The sequence below is a fragment of the Nylanderia fulva genome, unplaced genomic scaffold (assembly GCF_048542155.1).
Source record: "Nylanderia fulva isolate GAGA-0341 unplaced genomic scaffold, ASM4854215v1 Scaffold7, whole genome shotgun sequence".
Lineage (NCBI taxonomy): Eukaryota > Metazoa > Arthropoda > Insecta > Hymenoptera > Formicidae > Nylanderia > Nylanderia fulva.
This window is the reverse complement of record NW_028190807.1, coordinates 1481974-1496825: the sequence shown is the minus strand read 5'-3', so window position 1 is coordinate 1496825 and position 14852 is coordinate 1481974. Positions and strand designations below refer to the sequence as shown.

Genomic DNA, 14852 nt, shown 5'->3' with positions numbered 1-14852 from the left:
TTTCTTTATGTCTATTTATATTTTTTACAACAGCCAAACTTAATTTCAATGATCAGTTTTAAATAAGATTATATATAATCAATTTTTTCCGTAAAAAATAGATCGATAAATTGTCATATTTTTTAAAAATGTATACAGAAGATTTTGCGTCGAAAAAATTCCACGTGCAAATGCTTACGGACGAGTGGCAATTTACTGTAGTACCGTCATCACGTACGTAAGTCGGGGTTAATCGATGGAGATAAATGATTTGTGTGTAACGTGTGGATGCATACGAAATGAATGACGTAAAACAAATAGTATAAATCGGCTGAGCGTAGTTCACCGTCAACTGACCTATGTAAGTCTCAACGGTTAAATATGTCACATATCGACTTGAAACAGGGGTTGCGCTACAACTTATGAACATGGATCGCGAAAGTCATATTCCGACGAATATTTTATTATTTAGGACGATAATTCCCATCCCAACTACTTATAGTTAATTATATTTATTATGAATTCTTGTCCTATGAAATCACAAGATTCGCTCAATGTCAAGTGTTTAACACGAAAATCTCGTATTTCAATTCTGTTCTCTAAAGTATAAAAATATTATTTTATCCTTTGGTTTAAATTTATCGTAACAAATCAGACGATTTGATTTATTATAAAAGTATATACATGCTTAAAAATCTAAATTTAGCGGTAATTATGTAATCGAAAAATTTGGCAAAATGTAGTATACTTTTTGATTACCATATAGATAATAATTTGTTTGGTTGTACAGGCAACCGATTTTGATAACTGACAATAGTATAGCCTAGTTGTTTTTTTTTCAAGAAAAAAACAAGTCGGACATATTTTCTCACGTAATTGCAGAGATCGACGATCCAAAAGCAAAGAATCGCTTCAACTTTGCATTTTTGTCAGAAATTGATTACCCGGGGTGAGTGATGTATACATTAAATTACGTATACATTAAATTATGTATACATTAAATTACACGACAAGGAAATCCGTCCTACATATCGTTGCTAAATAGTAATAAAAACACGTTAAATTATTATTTGATTGATATAATACAGAAATTGAAAAGAAAACACCATGTTTCATCCTGGTGTCTTTGCGGTGTTATGGTCGGTGATGACGTGTTCCTTTGGATTTACGATGGATCGTTCAGGTACGTCAATCTTTGCTCTCGTCTTCGCAACGTTTGAATAGCCACATTTGTAATTATAATTAACAACAAGAAAGAATACAGAGTGCATTAATTACACAAATTATAATCATTCAGTTGACTCTTAGCATCTTTAATATTTATGTCAGATCGCATTTCTATGCGTTTCTTATATCTCTCCTCCCTTTTTTCCGAGAAAATATGTATATTATACAAATGCGTAATGCGCGTTTTTTAAATAGATTTTTCTTAGAAAACTAAACTGTTATACTAATGATTGAATGATTGATTACTATTGACTAATGATTTATTTTCCACTTGACAAGTTGCACTTGTGCCGTCTACATGGGATACAGCACCGTCTTTGGACACTTATCAAAGGGTCGACACCGCGTTGAATGACAAGATGCAAGTGACAGGTACAGACAGAATATTGCAAACTGCGGATGCGAAAGTGTCGGCAAATCTGGAAGGAATAGCAGAAAATGGGACGCGAGAAAAGAGAGCGACGACTGAGAGTACAGAGATCAAATTCGTCAATAATACAGCGGCGTCAACAATGAGAAATGACACGTCTAATTCCTCGGAAAAGAACACTAAAGTTAATATTATTCCGCGAAATGTCATGCTGCTTTTGATCGACGAGAGGGATCAGGATGAGAAAAGGGAAGAAAGTCTATGGGAACACTACAAAAACAGATTACCGATTGACAGATTCGCGATTGAAGGATTTCTTCAAGTACTTCCTTAATCATATTAACTATATTTTCTAAAAAGAATGACAAAAAATAAATATACTTGGGCTTTTCTTTTATTATTCAACTCTTTTCTAACATTTTACAATAATTAAAATAAAATATATTATTTTTTGCAAAAATATATTTAAACGCTTTTAATTATAATAGCGAAATTTATATATTTTGTGATAAAAATATAATATTCATAAATTAAGGAAATAATCAAAAATACATTCATTTTTTGGTTCATGATATTTAAGAAAGAATTATAATATAATGTTTGCATTGTGGGAAATCTGAATTATATATATATATTAAAGTTTTTGTTCATATTTCATGATTTTAATTTGAGATTTGAATTATTTACGAAATTAATATCTTCTGCCTATGTATGTCCATAAATGTTTATGTATGTCATGTACAATATTAATTAGAGATGCCGTAGCAAGATAGAGACTCCTAGTATCTCCTTGGATGGTGCGTTAATCTCTGAAAACAAAGGAAAAGATTGCGATCGTGAGCGTATTCTTCGTGCGAATATCGGAGAATTGGTGACCTGGGCGAGACAAACGAGAGGAATGACAACAGGTTTTTTAATATTTCGTTTAAAATAAGAAAATTTTAAATAAAAAAATTCAATATCTAAAAATATATATAGCTATAAAATATACTATTATGTATATATTTTTCATATCCATATAGCTATAATTTCATATAATCGATTTTATAGGTGTAGTGCATAATAGCAACTTCTTCATCTCTCCATTATACCCTAAAGAGTTTAATGTATCCAACGAAAGCGATATAAAGTCAGATATACATAAGAACAAACGTGATTTAAATGACATTTGGAAAATCATTGGCGATCACTCCAACCGAGAGAAATCAATTTCTTCTTTGGGTACAGCTGATCCTAAAACAGAGAGTGAGTCTCTCAAGATGGAACAAGTAACAAATAAAGAAATAAAAAAAATTAATCATGTTATTGGTTGTATTTTACTTAATTATTTACTTTTTTATTTTCTTTTATGTCTTTTTCAGTTTTGGATATATTTCTAATATATTAAAATATATTCAAAAATTTTAATGTTTAAATTCTAATTCAGTTTTGATAATATTCGTATAAAACATTTAAATTTTAATTTATTTTAATATATTAGAAATATATCCAAAACTGAAAAAGGACATGAAAGAAAATAAAAATGAAATAATTAAGTGAAAACCAATAATATGATTCATTCAGATAATATAACAACAATTCTAAACATAAAACATTAAGCAATAGAAAAATTTTGTAATTTTTTTAATATATAAGGAAACATACAAAATTATTAAAGAATTTGATCTTTTTTGATCTTTTAGCGATGAATAATGACGGCGCGTGGAATGTTTTCGATATGTTTTCCAAAGTCGGTATGGACATCTTCCGGTCTCTGCTCGAATCGTGGAGTAGAAACCCTAGTGCAATCGAAGACGATTTTTCATTACACAAATCATTTCCTCTTAAACCAACTGTAACTAATTTAATCGAAAATACTATCAAGAGTCTCAAGTCCATTCCAAATAACAATGGTTATATGTTAATCGCTATCGTGCCGAGAAATGAGGGAATCATCGCTGTCGATCTCGTGACGCGTGAGGTAATCCTTGTTTCATTAACGTTATAATAACATAATTTATTCAAATCTGGGTCAGAATAATTTTAAAACATAAGAAATGTGTTTGCCTCTATACTTTAGTAATTACTAGAATATCTACATTAAAAAACAGTTATATCAACTTATAATAAATGCAAAAAAGTTAATATAAATATTGCAAATAAAACGATAAAAAAACATATTATTTTTTTACACATTAATAAAAATGCGCATACACATTAAATATGATTTGCACAATTGGCGCAGATTTCTCTAAAAGATACTCTATTAATCGTGACGCAAATCCGTGCCGGGGATGAAGAATCTGTACCGTTCGTCGCGCAAGGACCGAATCAGGAAATTCTTCGAGAGGCAGCGACGATCGAGCAGCTTCCGATCGCGATTAGAAAAGCGATCGCGAGCGATTGCATCGGTTCGGGATGCACAAATCGATATAAACGCGATATTCCCATTGTTTCGCATTTGCCCATCGCGATATTCTCACAACTGCCAGTGCGGAAACGATTTACCAGAGACAAGGATGCCGTGGAACAATCGGTGAGATTGATTATCGTAATAATAAATAATTACAAGAAGAACTACTTTATTAAATCTCACTACTTTATTATAATATTATGAACTGCATACATTTATAATATCGGCGTTTTTTTTCGATACCAGGAACTGGTAACGCTTATTAATATAAATCTCGTTTTTTTTTTCTCACGTAAAGCAACACGTATTGAATTACATACATATATTAAATATAAATAAAACTCGACTTGTATTAGGATAACTAATTATGTATATTATTAGCTATTATAAGTGATTATTTGCAAAAAATATGTAAATATGTATAAGAACTTCAATGTTAATATCATTAAATCATTTTATCTTTGCGCAGGAGACAAATAAATCGACTGACACAAATGTCAAGGTAAGTTTGTATTGATTTTATTCTGAATTTAATTGTTTAACATTAAATTGATTTTATTCTGAATTTAAAATCGTTTCGCAATAAAAATTTTCATCGACAAAAAATCAGTTTTGCAAAGATGAAAGAAAAAAATTTAATCTAAAAAAAATCTTTCATTCCTGAACACATAAATACGAGCATTTTATGGTATCTGTATCTTTTTCTTAGGATACTGTGAGCAATGTAGAGACAACAATTATCGAGAAAAAGAAAGAAGCCAGTTTCTCCTCGACTTCGTCCAAGACAATGCCATGTGGTTTTGCTACAATGTTCAGTGTCGCGGCCTCGGTCGTCGCAGCCGTCTGGGCTTCTTCGTGAAGACAGCTAGACAATTATTTTTATTATTGATATTTCTATTTCTCATGCGAAGAAATCACTTTCAACAAATGTGCCAATTGATAATTTTGATCATTTTTTTTGTCAAAGAGAAAGAAATGTATCGATTACGAGAAAGAACCTTAACGAAAAAAACTACAGATACAAAAAAATTACTGGTATATCGATAATGTATTATTAAAGAACTATTGTAATATCAGTAATTTTTTCGTATTCTTGTCATTTTTTTCGAGCGGGAATATATAACGAATAAGCATTCAGGGAAATTATAATAATATGTCATGCGATATCATGATATATTTATTACCAAATTCGCAAATAAACCTTAATACGGTATACATTTGATGTATTGTTGTCCCTATTGCATCACAATTAGTTTATTCATATATACAAAGCGTTATTCAATTTCTGTCGACTCGCATTTAAATAACGGAGCAATTAACTTGGCTCGAACAAATAACGAAACTTTATACTCTTCGTTGAATTTCCCAACAACTTTATTTCGGCAAGAGTTTAATTTACCAGTTGCTCGCAAAACCTTTTTAATGTAAGCGTGTTAGGAAAGTAATCCATCTCTCTGCGATGTTCCCTTTAAAGGAAAAAAAAATTAATTTTAAGACTCCTTAGTTTTCACTGCGGCCATGTTAAATATGATATGGTTTTAACACATTTTTTAAAAATATTCCGAAAATTATTTTTTTCCCTTGACAGTCAATCAAAAACTATAACATAATTAAAAAGGCTATATACGGATCAGATCTCTTGTCGCAATCATTTTATAGCTGTTGATTGATTATAAAGGAGAAAGATTAGTTTTCGGAATATTTTAAAAATATATAAAGTTGTGTTTCATCAAAAAAACTTTTGATCTAAAAATGGCGCGCAAAAATTTTCAACGTGTATTTTCTTGCCTCCGACGTTACAATTTTACATGTTGAAGAGGCATAAATTCGCCGGAGCACAAAATCCGTGATATACTAAAATTAAATCGAGTATAGAGAAAAATAAACACACGACGCGTGTAATATCTATCTCGTACTGTGATGTAATTGCAGCATTTACCACGTGTGTGTTACTCGGCAATTTTTTGCTCATTTCGATCAGTTTCAAAATCGCGCGATTGCAACCGCTGACTTTTATGCACACGCGAATTCCTTCGATTATGACGTTCGCCGTAATTTTACGCTGGTGCAACAACGACAGGTAGCAACCAACAACACACGTACACGGTTTATTATACTCGCGAAAGAAAGTAAGACGAGGGCATTGGGCGCTGACCGCGATTAGTCAGCATGCATTTCTATATGCACTCGGAACTTCGGAAGTGCGCATATACGAGTATATGTACGAAAAATCGAGAGAATATCGCGATCATCATCTTCGTTAGTTAGTGGAGACATACAATATTTAAATTGCTGCCAATTAAGTCATTATTTCTCGCATCACGCGAACAGAAACCAGGACTATGTATTATCTAATCACATATTATACATATTCGTGCATCAGTTATTGAGCTTACTGGAAGAATAAAATACATCATAAATCTCGATAATAATAAATAACAATAAATAATTCGCTCGATAAATATGAGATAATTAGAATGATAAAACCGCGCAAAAAATATTATTCGCAAAAAAAAGAGCGTGAGTTGCAATAAGTTCTTTTATCGTAAATCGTTTCAACATGTCCGATTTGAATATTATTTTCCACTGTCTCAACATACAGGTGAGGCGTTTGAAGGCGCATAGATCGATCCCCCTTGAGAAGAAAGTTTTTGATTTTGTTTATCAGAGCGGAGTGACCAAGATATATGTTGTGCGCGTTCACCTGGGCGAGAATTTTCGCGTTACGCAAGCGTACAATTTCATAAAGTTTCTAAAATCGCGGAATTATATTAAATGCAACAGTCGCTATCGCTGAGTTTCGCTGGAAAGCAAAGAGATTGAGATTGCGAAATCGTTGCTGTTGCGTTACGACGTGACAGCGAGTGCGAATTCGCGAGTGCGTCGATTCCATATATTTCCTTGTTTTCTCAGCTGTTCTTAAGTAGCTATTTTCAATGCTTCTGCTTATCTTCCCAGCCACAAAAAGTAATACGCATTTACATAACGAGAGATTGTATTGGTGTAATTATTATGAATTGACTATATTACGAACGCACATCGCGCCATTTATTATGCAAAAAGCACAATATATTCTTCTCCTGATATTTAATTATTTTTCATGATGCGCATTCATAATTAATTATCGCTGCATATATCAAGCAAAAGAAAAAAAGTGTGAACCTTATATTATTGTTTCGTTATTCTTAAAAAATACATTTTATAATACATATGTAGTAAGTAATCGTTCTTTTTCGAAAAGAAGCAGAATTAAAAACAAATCCTTCAAGGACTAAAAAATCTTTCTCATGTAATATGAAAATTCTTTGAATTGATTTTATAATGAGCTGCTTCGCAATTAATTTTTTTTATTAAAATTATTGCAAACACGTTATCAATTTTTTGTTGCAATCTATGAGACATCTGTACTCTCCAAGATCTGCACTACGCGTAGTTTACTGCTCCTTTTCCATTTTAGATGCGAATACGGCTGAAAATCTGTCCTAACTCACTGTAAAGTAACGAACGCGCGATCATTAATTAGGAGTTCCCCGAAAAATCGCTTATTGATCAGATTTTCTTTCTCCCGCGTATCATAACGGTAAGAGAAGCGAGAGTGGGGTATCCCTACGGTGTATAAAGGAGAACCGGTCCACGAGGTAATCGTGGTTCCCACTCTGTTGTTCGTTTGCCGTCTCTCGAGTTTGCCGCTCCGTTCATTTCTCTTTCCGCAACAATCCGAAAGTCATCGTCGTCGCGATCGTTCGCACGTCGAGTGTGTCTGTGCGTCTGATTTGTGTTGAACATCAGTCAAGGTAAGTTTTGGAAAAAAGGTTTTTTTCCTTTTTTCTCAAATTATGTCGCAATTTTACGTTATACCATTATATTAAATTTAAACAATTAAATGTTATTAATAAATTAAATTTCATATGTGTGCGCGCGCGCGTGTGTGTGTGTGCGTGTGCGTGCGCGTGTGTACATGATGTTACCATTTATTCTTATCAAATATATATATTTGCTTCCGATGTCGCGCTCCATTTTTGTGTTTGCATAAAACTTAGGAATAATATCTCGATATATGCCAATGTAAAATATTAATTCTGTATTAACTGATTAAAATTTTAATTTTTCTCAAATTGAAATAGATAGTATCATCTATATTTTGCATGGACCAAAGAGTGTGAAGATCGTAAAACGTAAATAGTTAAAATTAAAATTAAAAATTTGCTTAAAATGCTCGTAAAAGTATTTCCTCTTCTTAAAATATCCACAGCATGATTAAACGTCACAAAACTTGGAATCTCAGACCAATCGTCTTACTCATCTATTGGTCATCAGCGAAGAATCGTTTAACTTTGTATTTTAATGTTTAACCAACTTTGTATTTTAATATTTGATTTTTATGTATTGAAAAAGACTGTAGTGCAGTCGAAACGTTTACGCTGTATATTGTTTCTCTAACGGAATGAGAATTTAACTATTTAATTATTAATAAATCTTTAGATCTTATTTAATTGCTCGTTTAGTTGGCCTACAATATTTACCTTTTTTTAAATTTTGTTAATTTATACGAGCCTTTCATTAATTAATTTTAATTTTCTCTTCTTATTACATTAAAGAAGACTTGGACGCACATAATAAAATATTTTCGGACATTTTAAATATGACATAATATTTTTCTAACAATAATTTAACTCTTCCAATAAAAGAATTATATTATACAGATAAATAAATAAAACATAAATATGACATAATATTTGACATAATATTTTTCTAACAATAATATAACTCTTCCAATAAAAGAAATATATTATTATACAGATAAATAAATAAAACGTTGCACTCAATTTTGTCTTTTTATATTGTCACAATAAAAATGTCTTGTAATAATTATTAACGTTTTGGAGATCTTAGATTTTATTTATCTTGTTGGAAATATCGAGATCTACTACACATGTTATACAAAATGTCTTATTAATTAAATTATCTTATTAATTTTAAAAAATCTAAGAGATTGCAGTCATTCATATATCCTTAATCTTGATGTAACTCTTTGAGGGAATCCTTCTTGTAACTTTCTAATACCACGCAAGATGACTAGCAATTTCAAACCATTTTTCATATGATATAATGCAAAGATGTAGAATTTGCTGTGTTTTTGTTACGCTTTCAACTTGTTTCACAATATAGAAATATCAAACAGGCATATAAAACATTAAATATTAAACATTTTTTATAGATCTGAAAATTCAAAAGCTTTATAACTTATAACTTATTAAATCGTATTTAAATTCCTTTTTAGCACAATTAATATTTACTTGTAACAAATAAATTTACACATTCTGATTAATTTTAGAGTCAAAACATTTAATGATTAATGAAGCATTAAAGCATTAAAATTCAGTATGTTATTTTCATTGTCAATTTAAATTTTATCGCTTTTAGTGATTTAATTATTATGCAGAATGTAAATCATAAAAAACTATTTTGTAACTGCTGCTGTTTTATAATAATAATAATAATAATAATAATAATAATAATAATAATAATAATAATAATAATAATAGAATATATTAATGATTAAAATTTTTAAGTTAATTAAAAGTTAAAATTAGCATAAATATCTTACATTATATAATTGAAAAATAGATATTGCCATTGAATTTCTTGAATTTACATATTTTCGTCGCAAGGTTACAATATTACAAACTTTATTCTGTCACTTTCAAAACCCTCGTAAACTTTCACGCTTGCCAAATTCTCCGCGTTTTATCTTGTGGCCAAGGATGCTTATATGGTGTGTGTAATTATTCTGAAGAGAGAAGATTATGTTACGTTATAGAGAAATTGAGAAAGTAATTGTAGAAAATAATAAACGTTTTAAAACTTTTTCACATTTGTTCTTTTTTGTTTTTCAACTTTAGACTTTTTAACGCGACAATAATTTTGTTATCGAACTTTACGCACAATTGTTCTCTTAACAAGGATATTAAAATGAAATTATGTAAAAATCATAACAAAATTTTTTATACGCAAAAAATAATGAGATATTGTAAACTTTTTCGCATCTAAAAAAATGAGATAAAAAAAGAGATAAAAAAGATATGAGGAGAAAGAGAGAACAATGTCATCGCTTCCAAAACGAGAAAAGATAAAGGCTAAGAAACATTCTCTTTGCTTCTCAAGCCGCGAAGCCGCGACGAGTTTAGAGAAAGTTTGGTTGAGCAAGTCGCTTTGGTCAGCATTAATTCCTGACATAAGAACGATGGGTATCTTAACCGGTTGCGTAATCCATGTAGTGCACATTACATGCAACCGAACACGTGCAAACCGAGAAGGAATTACATAGACATTATGCACCTGCAAAACTGTATGCGTGAGAATACGTATGTGTGCGTGCGTGTGCGTGTGTGTCCGATTTATTATTTAGTAATTTAATTTTACGCTTTCTAATTTAGAAAAAAGGAGACCGTTCAAGTCATAATTTAATAATATTTTTTTATTATGTGAGAATTCTCGAGTACATTTGCATACGTAATATTTCTTTATTATAATCTTCGTTTCCAGATGTTGCTCGTACAACCTAAAGATGAAATGTCTAAGCAGATACAAGTCGAGCTGAATGAGAATCCAGCGACTCGCGATAAAGACCTCGAGATGATTAAAGAGTGGCTCGCTAAACAACCTCATTTACCTCACTTTGATGGTATTATTTTTCGATAATTCAATAAATAGAAGTGAAACATTAAATAAACAGAATAGAATTCCGTGATTTTATGCGTGTTAGAATATGATACAAACGTTTGATTCGGGTTATCATGGCATTTAATAATAAATGCCCGATACAAAGTCATCGAAAGTAATAAAATATGTATAAGACAGTATATATTTTGAAATCGTACGATACATTATTAATAATTAAAAAAATAATAAAATAATTATTAAAAATTTATATAGTTAAAATCATATTTATATAATTATTTATATTAATTTATATATTTAAATATCATATTTATATTATTACTATTAATACTGCATGAGAGCCAATAAAAATATATATATTTTGTACTTGATTATATATTTAAATTTTAATAATTAAAATTTTCAATTATTCCCAAAAAAATGTTACAAAAGATTCGCATAAATTTAATAAATATATAATTTAATCACTAATAAATTATATAGATACAATGCAATCTGATTTCTTTTCAGATGACCAAAGAATAATGACATTTTTACGCGGATGCAAATTCTCCTTGGAAAGATGCAAACAAAAACTGGATATGTATTTTACAATGCGCGCGGTGATTCCCGAATTTTTTTCTAATCGTGACGTGACGAGGCCGTCGATGCAAGAAGTAGCGAAACATGTGTAAGGAAATATGTGCTGAATCAGAGAAAATAATAGAAGATAAATATTAATTTAGTTTGCTTGATATTTCTCTTGCAGACAGATACCTCCTTTGCCCGGTTTAACAAAAAATGGACGTCGTGTGATCTTAATGCGAGGTCTCATTAAAGACCAGCCAATAACCGTTTCCCACATCACGGAAGCTATGAAGGTACGAATTTCCTTCTCGATATTTATTAGTAGTATATATATATATATATATATATATATATATATATATATATTTATAGTATATTTATTATATATATATTTATAGTATATTTATTATATATATATTTTTTATCATATTATTATTATTATATTTCTTAATATCTTTGGTATCAAAACTCACTGAAATTATATCAATGTGAAACTTAATCGAGTCAATATTTTATCGTCATATCTTATATTCAAGTTAAGAAAAATATATATAACAAAATATCTAAAAATATAATAATAAAAAAAATCTTGTTATTAAAGATGGTGTTCATGATCGGCGACATACGCCTGAAAGAGGAGACCCACGGCGTTGCCGGGGACGTTTACGTCTTCGACGCTACCATCGCGACGCCCGTGTACTTCGCCAAGTTCACCCCTACCTTAGTGAAAAAGTTTCTGGTCTGCGCGCAGGAAGCATATCCAGCGAAATTGAAAGAGGTGCACATAATCAACATCAGTCCGCTCATCGACACGATTCTCAACTTCGTCAAGCCGTTCCTGAAGGAAAAGATACGCAATCGCATCTTCACGCATAGCAACATCGAGACGCTATACGATTACATACCCAAGGAGATAATGCCGTCCGAATATGGCGGAGACGCCGGATCCATCGGAGATATACACGGCACGATATCTTATATTTATTTTATTCGAAATTACGTAAATTGCCCCGTTGAATTTTTAAGAATTTCTTCGAATTTTCTCAATATTTAGATCCTATTTTTCCTACTAAAGAACTTGGCCCATTTTGGACCTCCAGTTATATAATCACAATATAATTTTATAATGGTAGAGATCATTTATTCGTTTGATGGCAAATGCGTTCTCAGAAAGTACCTATAAACCTTCGGAAAAATATTTAATATATCAAATAACCGATATGATATGAAGAAATAAGAGCCCATTTTGGACCCCCCAGTCATATAATCACAATATAATTTTATAATGGTAGAGATCATTTATTCGTTTGATGGCAAATGCATTCTCAGAAAGTACCTATAAACCTTTGAAAAAATATTTAATATATCAAATAACCGATATGATATGGAGAAATAAGAGTCTACGACACGAGCACCATTTTTACATCCAAGATACCTCCACGAGATAAATATACTTTGGACATTAAAAAGAAATCTTTAGGAAAAGATAAATACAAAAACAAGAATTCTGCGGGAATCATGTTCAACTACAAAATAAAAAGCATGAGCACAGATAATAAAATTAATACATAATGAATGAATTTATATACCAGTAATACAATTTGATATCTCATCTCTGGAGGATCCCTAAAACCCCTATAAAAATGAGCAAAGTTCTTTTTGTATCATTAAACATCTTCCAAAAAGACTTTCGATTTATACAAGACATGCAGTTGTAAATCGGAATAATTTGGATAAAACGGATAAATTTGGATGCGCAGAAAATACATAAAAATATTTGTAATGTTGAAACAAATTTCTCTAACAATTATTGCTTCTTCTTTTAGAGATGTGGATGAAGAAATTGACGGAATACGGGCCGTGGTTCGCGGAGCAGGAATCCGTGAAAACCAACGAAGCCTTACGACCAGACAAACCAAAGACGCAGGACGATCTATTCGGAATCGACGGATCCTTCCGGCAACTGACCATCGATTAAACTGATTAACGCGTCACGGAGTGTGCCCCAATGTAATTCAATGTAATCACCGCCGATCGGCAACCGTTAATTGGGAAGTTCGTTCGCGTTAGGAGCAGGAAACTTCGATGGATCGGTCGTACGTTATTCTCGTGTGATGAATATTTTAATGCAACTTGCCTTCAAACGATCATAATCGAATTAGAAACTTTTGTACAGAATTTATACATGATATCGAGTTTCTTCCAAGTAATTTACAGCGACATTCAATAAGATAATTTAATTGGAAAGCTCGTTTGCGGAGAATAATATAGAGATAGCGAATACATATTCTGACAAAAGAAATAACGAAACGCTAATGGATTATATTTTACACTTTTTTATTATTGACAAAATAGTTTATTTATTTTTATAATTAGAGACCCGCTAATTAAAATTGATGATAATTTTATAAAGCGTTGCTTCAAATCACGTAAAAATAAAATGTATTTTTTATATAGTTAAGTCTATTTCTTGTCATATATAATTTTATATTCCTTAAAGTCTCAAACAATACCGAGATTACTTCTGATTAAATGTATAAAATTATAATAATTTGAAATTTTCACGTCTCTCTGAGAAATTTATGTGATTGATATGTAATATTTTTATGTGTGAGATTATATATTAATGATAAAATACCAAAAGCATCTTTTATTTATTCAGTTAATGAATATAACTAATATACTTGAAAAAAAGTTTTTATTAATAAATTTATAACACACACATAGAGAGAGAGAAAGAGAGAGAGAGAGAGCATCTCATAAAATAGACATATGCATATATAATATATTGAGATCTTTTACAAAAGTATGTCCAAGTCCTACATTGCTATCAAGTTTATTATTACCATCGACATGTGATTGTGTCATTATTGAAATATGTATAAATGTTTAAAAATTAAATGATAGTCAGTTTCTATTTAAACGAATGTAATGTGGAAAAGATAATAGCTCTCTACATTCATTTTGTTTGATAAATCCATATGAATTGCGTGCAGACGTGCAAAATGTAGCACGCAAACATTACTTATCGCGTTCAAGCGATATTTTTCAATTTGAGATATCTATTGATATTCCACTTCAAGACTTAATAAAATCTTGAAATAAAGTATACGATTACAAATAATTAAATAAAAACTGACAATGACAGTAAATTGTACAGCTAAATTCTTCATAAATTCTACATAAGTGATTCTTACAACGAGTATATGATTTTTATTATAGCTCGCAATAACAAGCTAAACAGATAAAGTTGTATATCAGGAAAAACAACATGGGATTTCGAAAATTCTATGACACAAGACGCGAAGAGTGTCCGAGTTCTCGGGGAAAAATCGAGTTTTTTGGCGCCAGCTGCGATGCTAATTGTTAGTCATTAATTTGTCTCGAAGTGGAACGACAAAAAAGATTCGATATAAGAATGTCCAGTGAAAGCTGCATACGACGCGCAGAAATTACCCAAGTTTCCGTTCTGCGTTTACTCGATTTCCTGGGGTAATTATTTTCACCGTCGAGTTTCGATTATTTATTTAAAAGCTATCAATGAGAAACATACCTGTCCGATTGTGAGAAGCCTTTAACAAATATTTCTGTTTTTTTAGAATAAAATTGGGGCACTTATCCATTAAAATCAATTTT

The 14852-nt window shown here is 30.7% G+C and overlaps 2 protein-coding genes across 2 annotated transcripts; both read left to right on the top strand.

Annotated features, from left to right (window-relative positions):
• The first annotated feature begins 21 nt into the window (after positions 1–21).
• On the top strand, positions 22–4895 carry LOC114934662 (uncharacterized). Its single transcript, XM_085488522.1, has 8 exons — positions 22–1162; positions 1486–1898; positions 2331–2484; positions 2627–2821; positions 3259–3536; positions 3801–4091; positions 4438–4470; positions 4678–4895. Exons 1-8 carry the CDS (start codon positions 1087–1089, stop codon positions 4825–4827), a joined length of 1590 nt encoding a protein of 529 aa, XP_085344648.1. The 5' UTR covers positions 22–1086; the 3' UTR covers positions 4828–4895.
• A 2557-nt stretch (positions 4896–7452) lies between these two features.
• Positions 7453–13672, top strand: LOC146720392 (alpha-tocopherol transfer protein-like). The gene is made up of 6 exons (XM_085488525.1): positions 7453–7762; positions 10515–10653; positions 11160–11319; positions 11398–11509; positions 11818–12181; positions 13043–13672. Exons 2-6 carry the CDS (start codon positions 10515–10517, stop codon positions 13192–13194), a joined length of 927 nt encoding a protein of 308 aa, XP_085344651.1. The 5' UTR covers positions 7453–7762; the 3' UTR covers positions 13195–13672.
• Positions 13673–14852: the final 1180 nt, after the last annotated feature.

Coding starts and splice junctions, on each gene's coding strand:
- LOC114934662 (XM_085488522.1), top strand. CDS start 1,087: ATGTTTCATCCTGGTGTCTTTGCGGTGTTATGGTCGGTGATGACGTGT. Junction 3,537..3,800: donor TCGATCTCGTGACGCGTGAG/GTAATCCTTGTT, acceptor CAATTGGCGCAG/ATTTCTCTAAAAGATACTCT. Junction 4,092..4,437: donor AGGATGCCGTGGAACAATCG/GTGAGATTGATT, acceptor ATCTTTGCGCAG/GAGACAAATAAATCGACTGA.
- LOC146720392 (XM_085488525.1), top strand. CDS start 10,515: ATGTTGCTCGTACAACCTAAAGATGAAATGTCTAAGCAGATACAAGTC. Junction 11,320..11,397: donor CAAGAAGTAGCGAAACATGT/GTAAGGAAATAT, acceptor TTTCTCTTGCAG/ACAGATACCTCCTTTGCCCG. Junction 12,182..13,042: donor ATCCATCGGAGATATACACG/GCACGATATCTT, acceptor TTCTTCTTTTAG/AGATGTGGATGAAGAAATTG.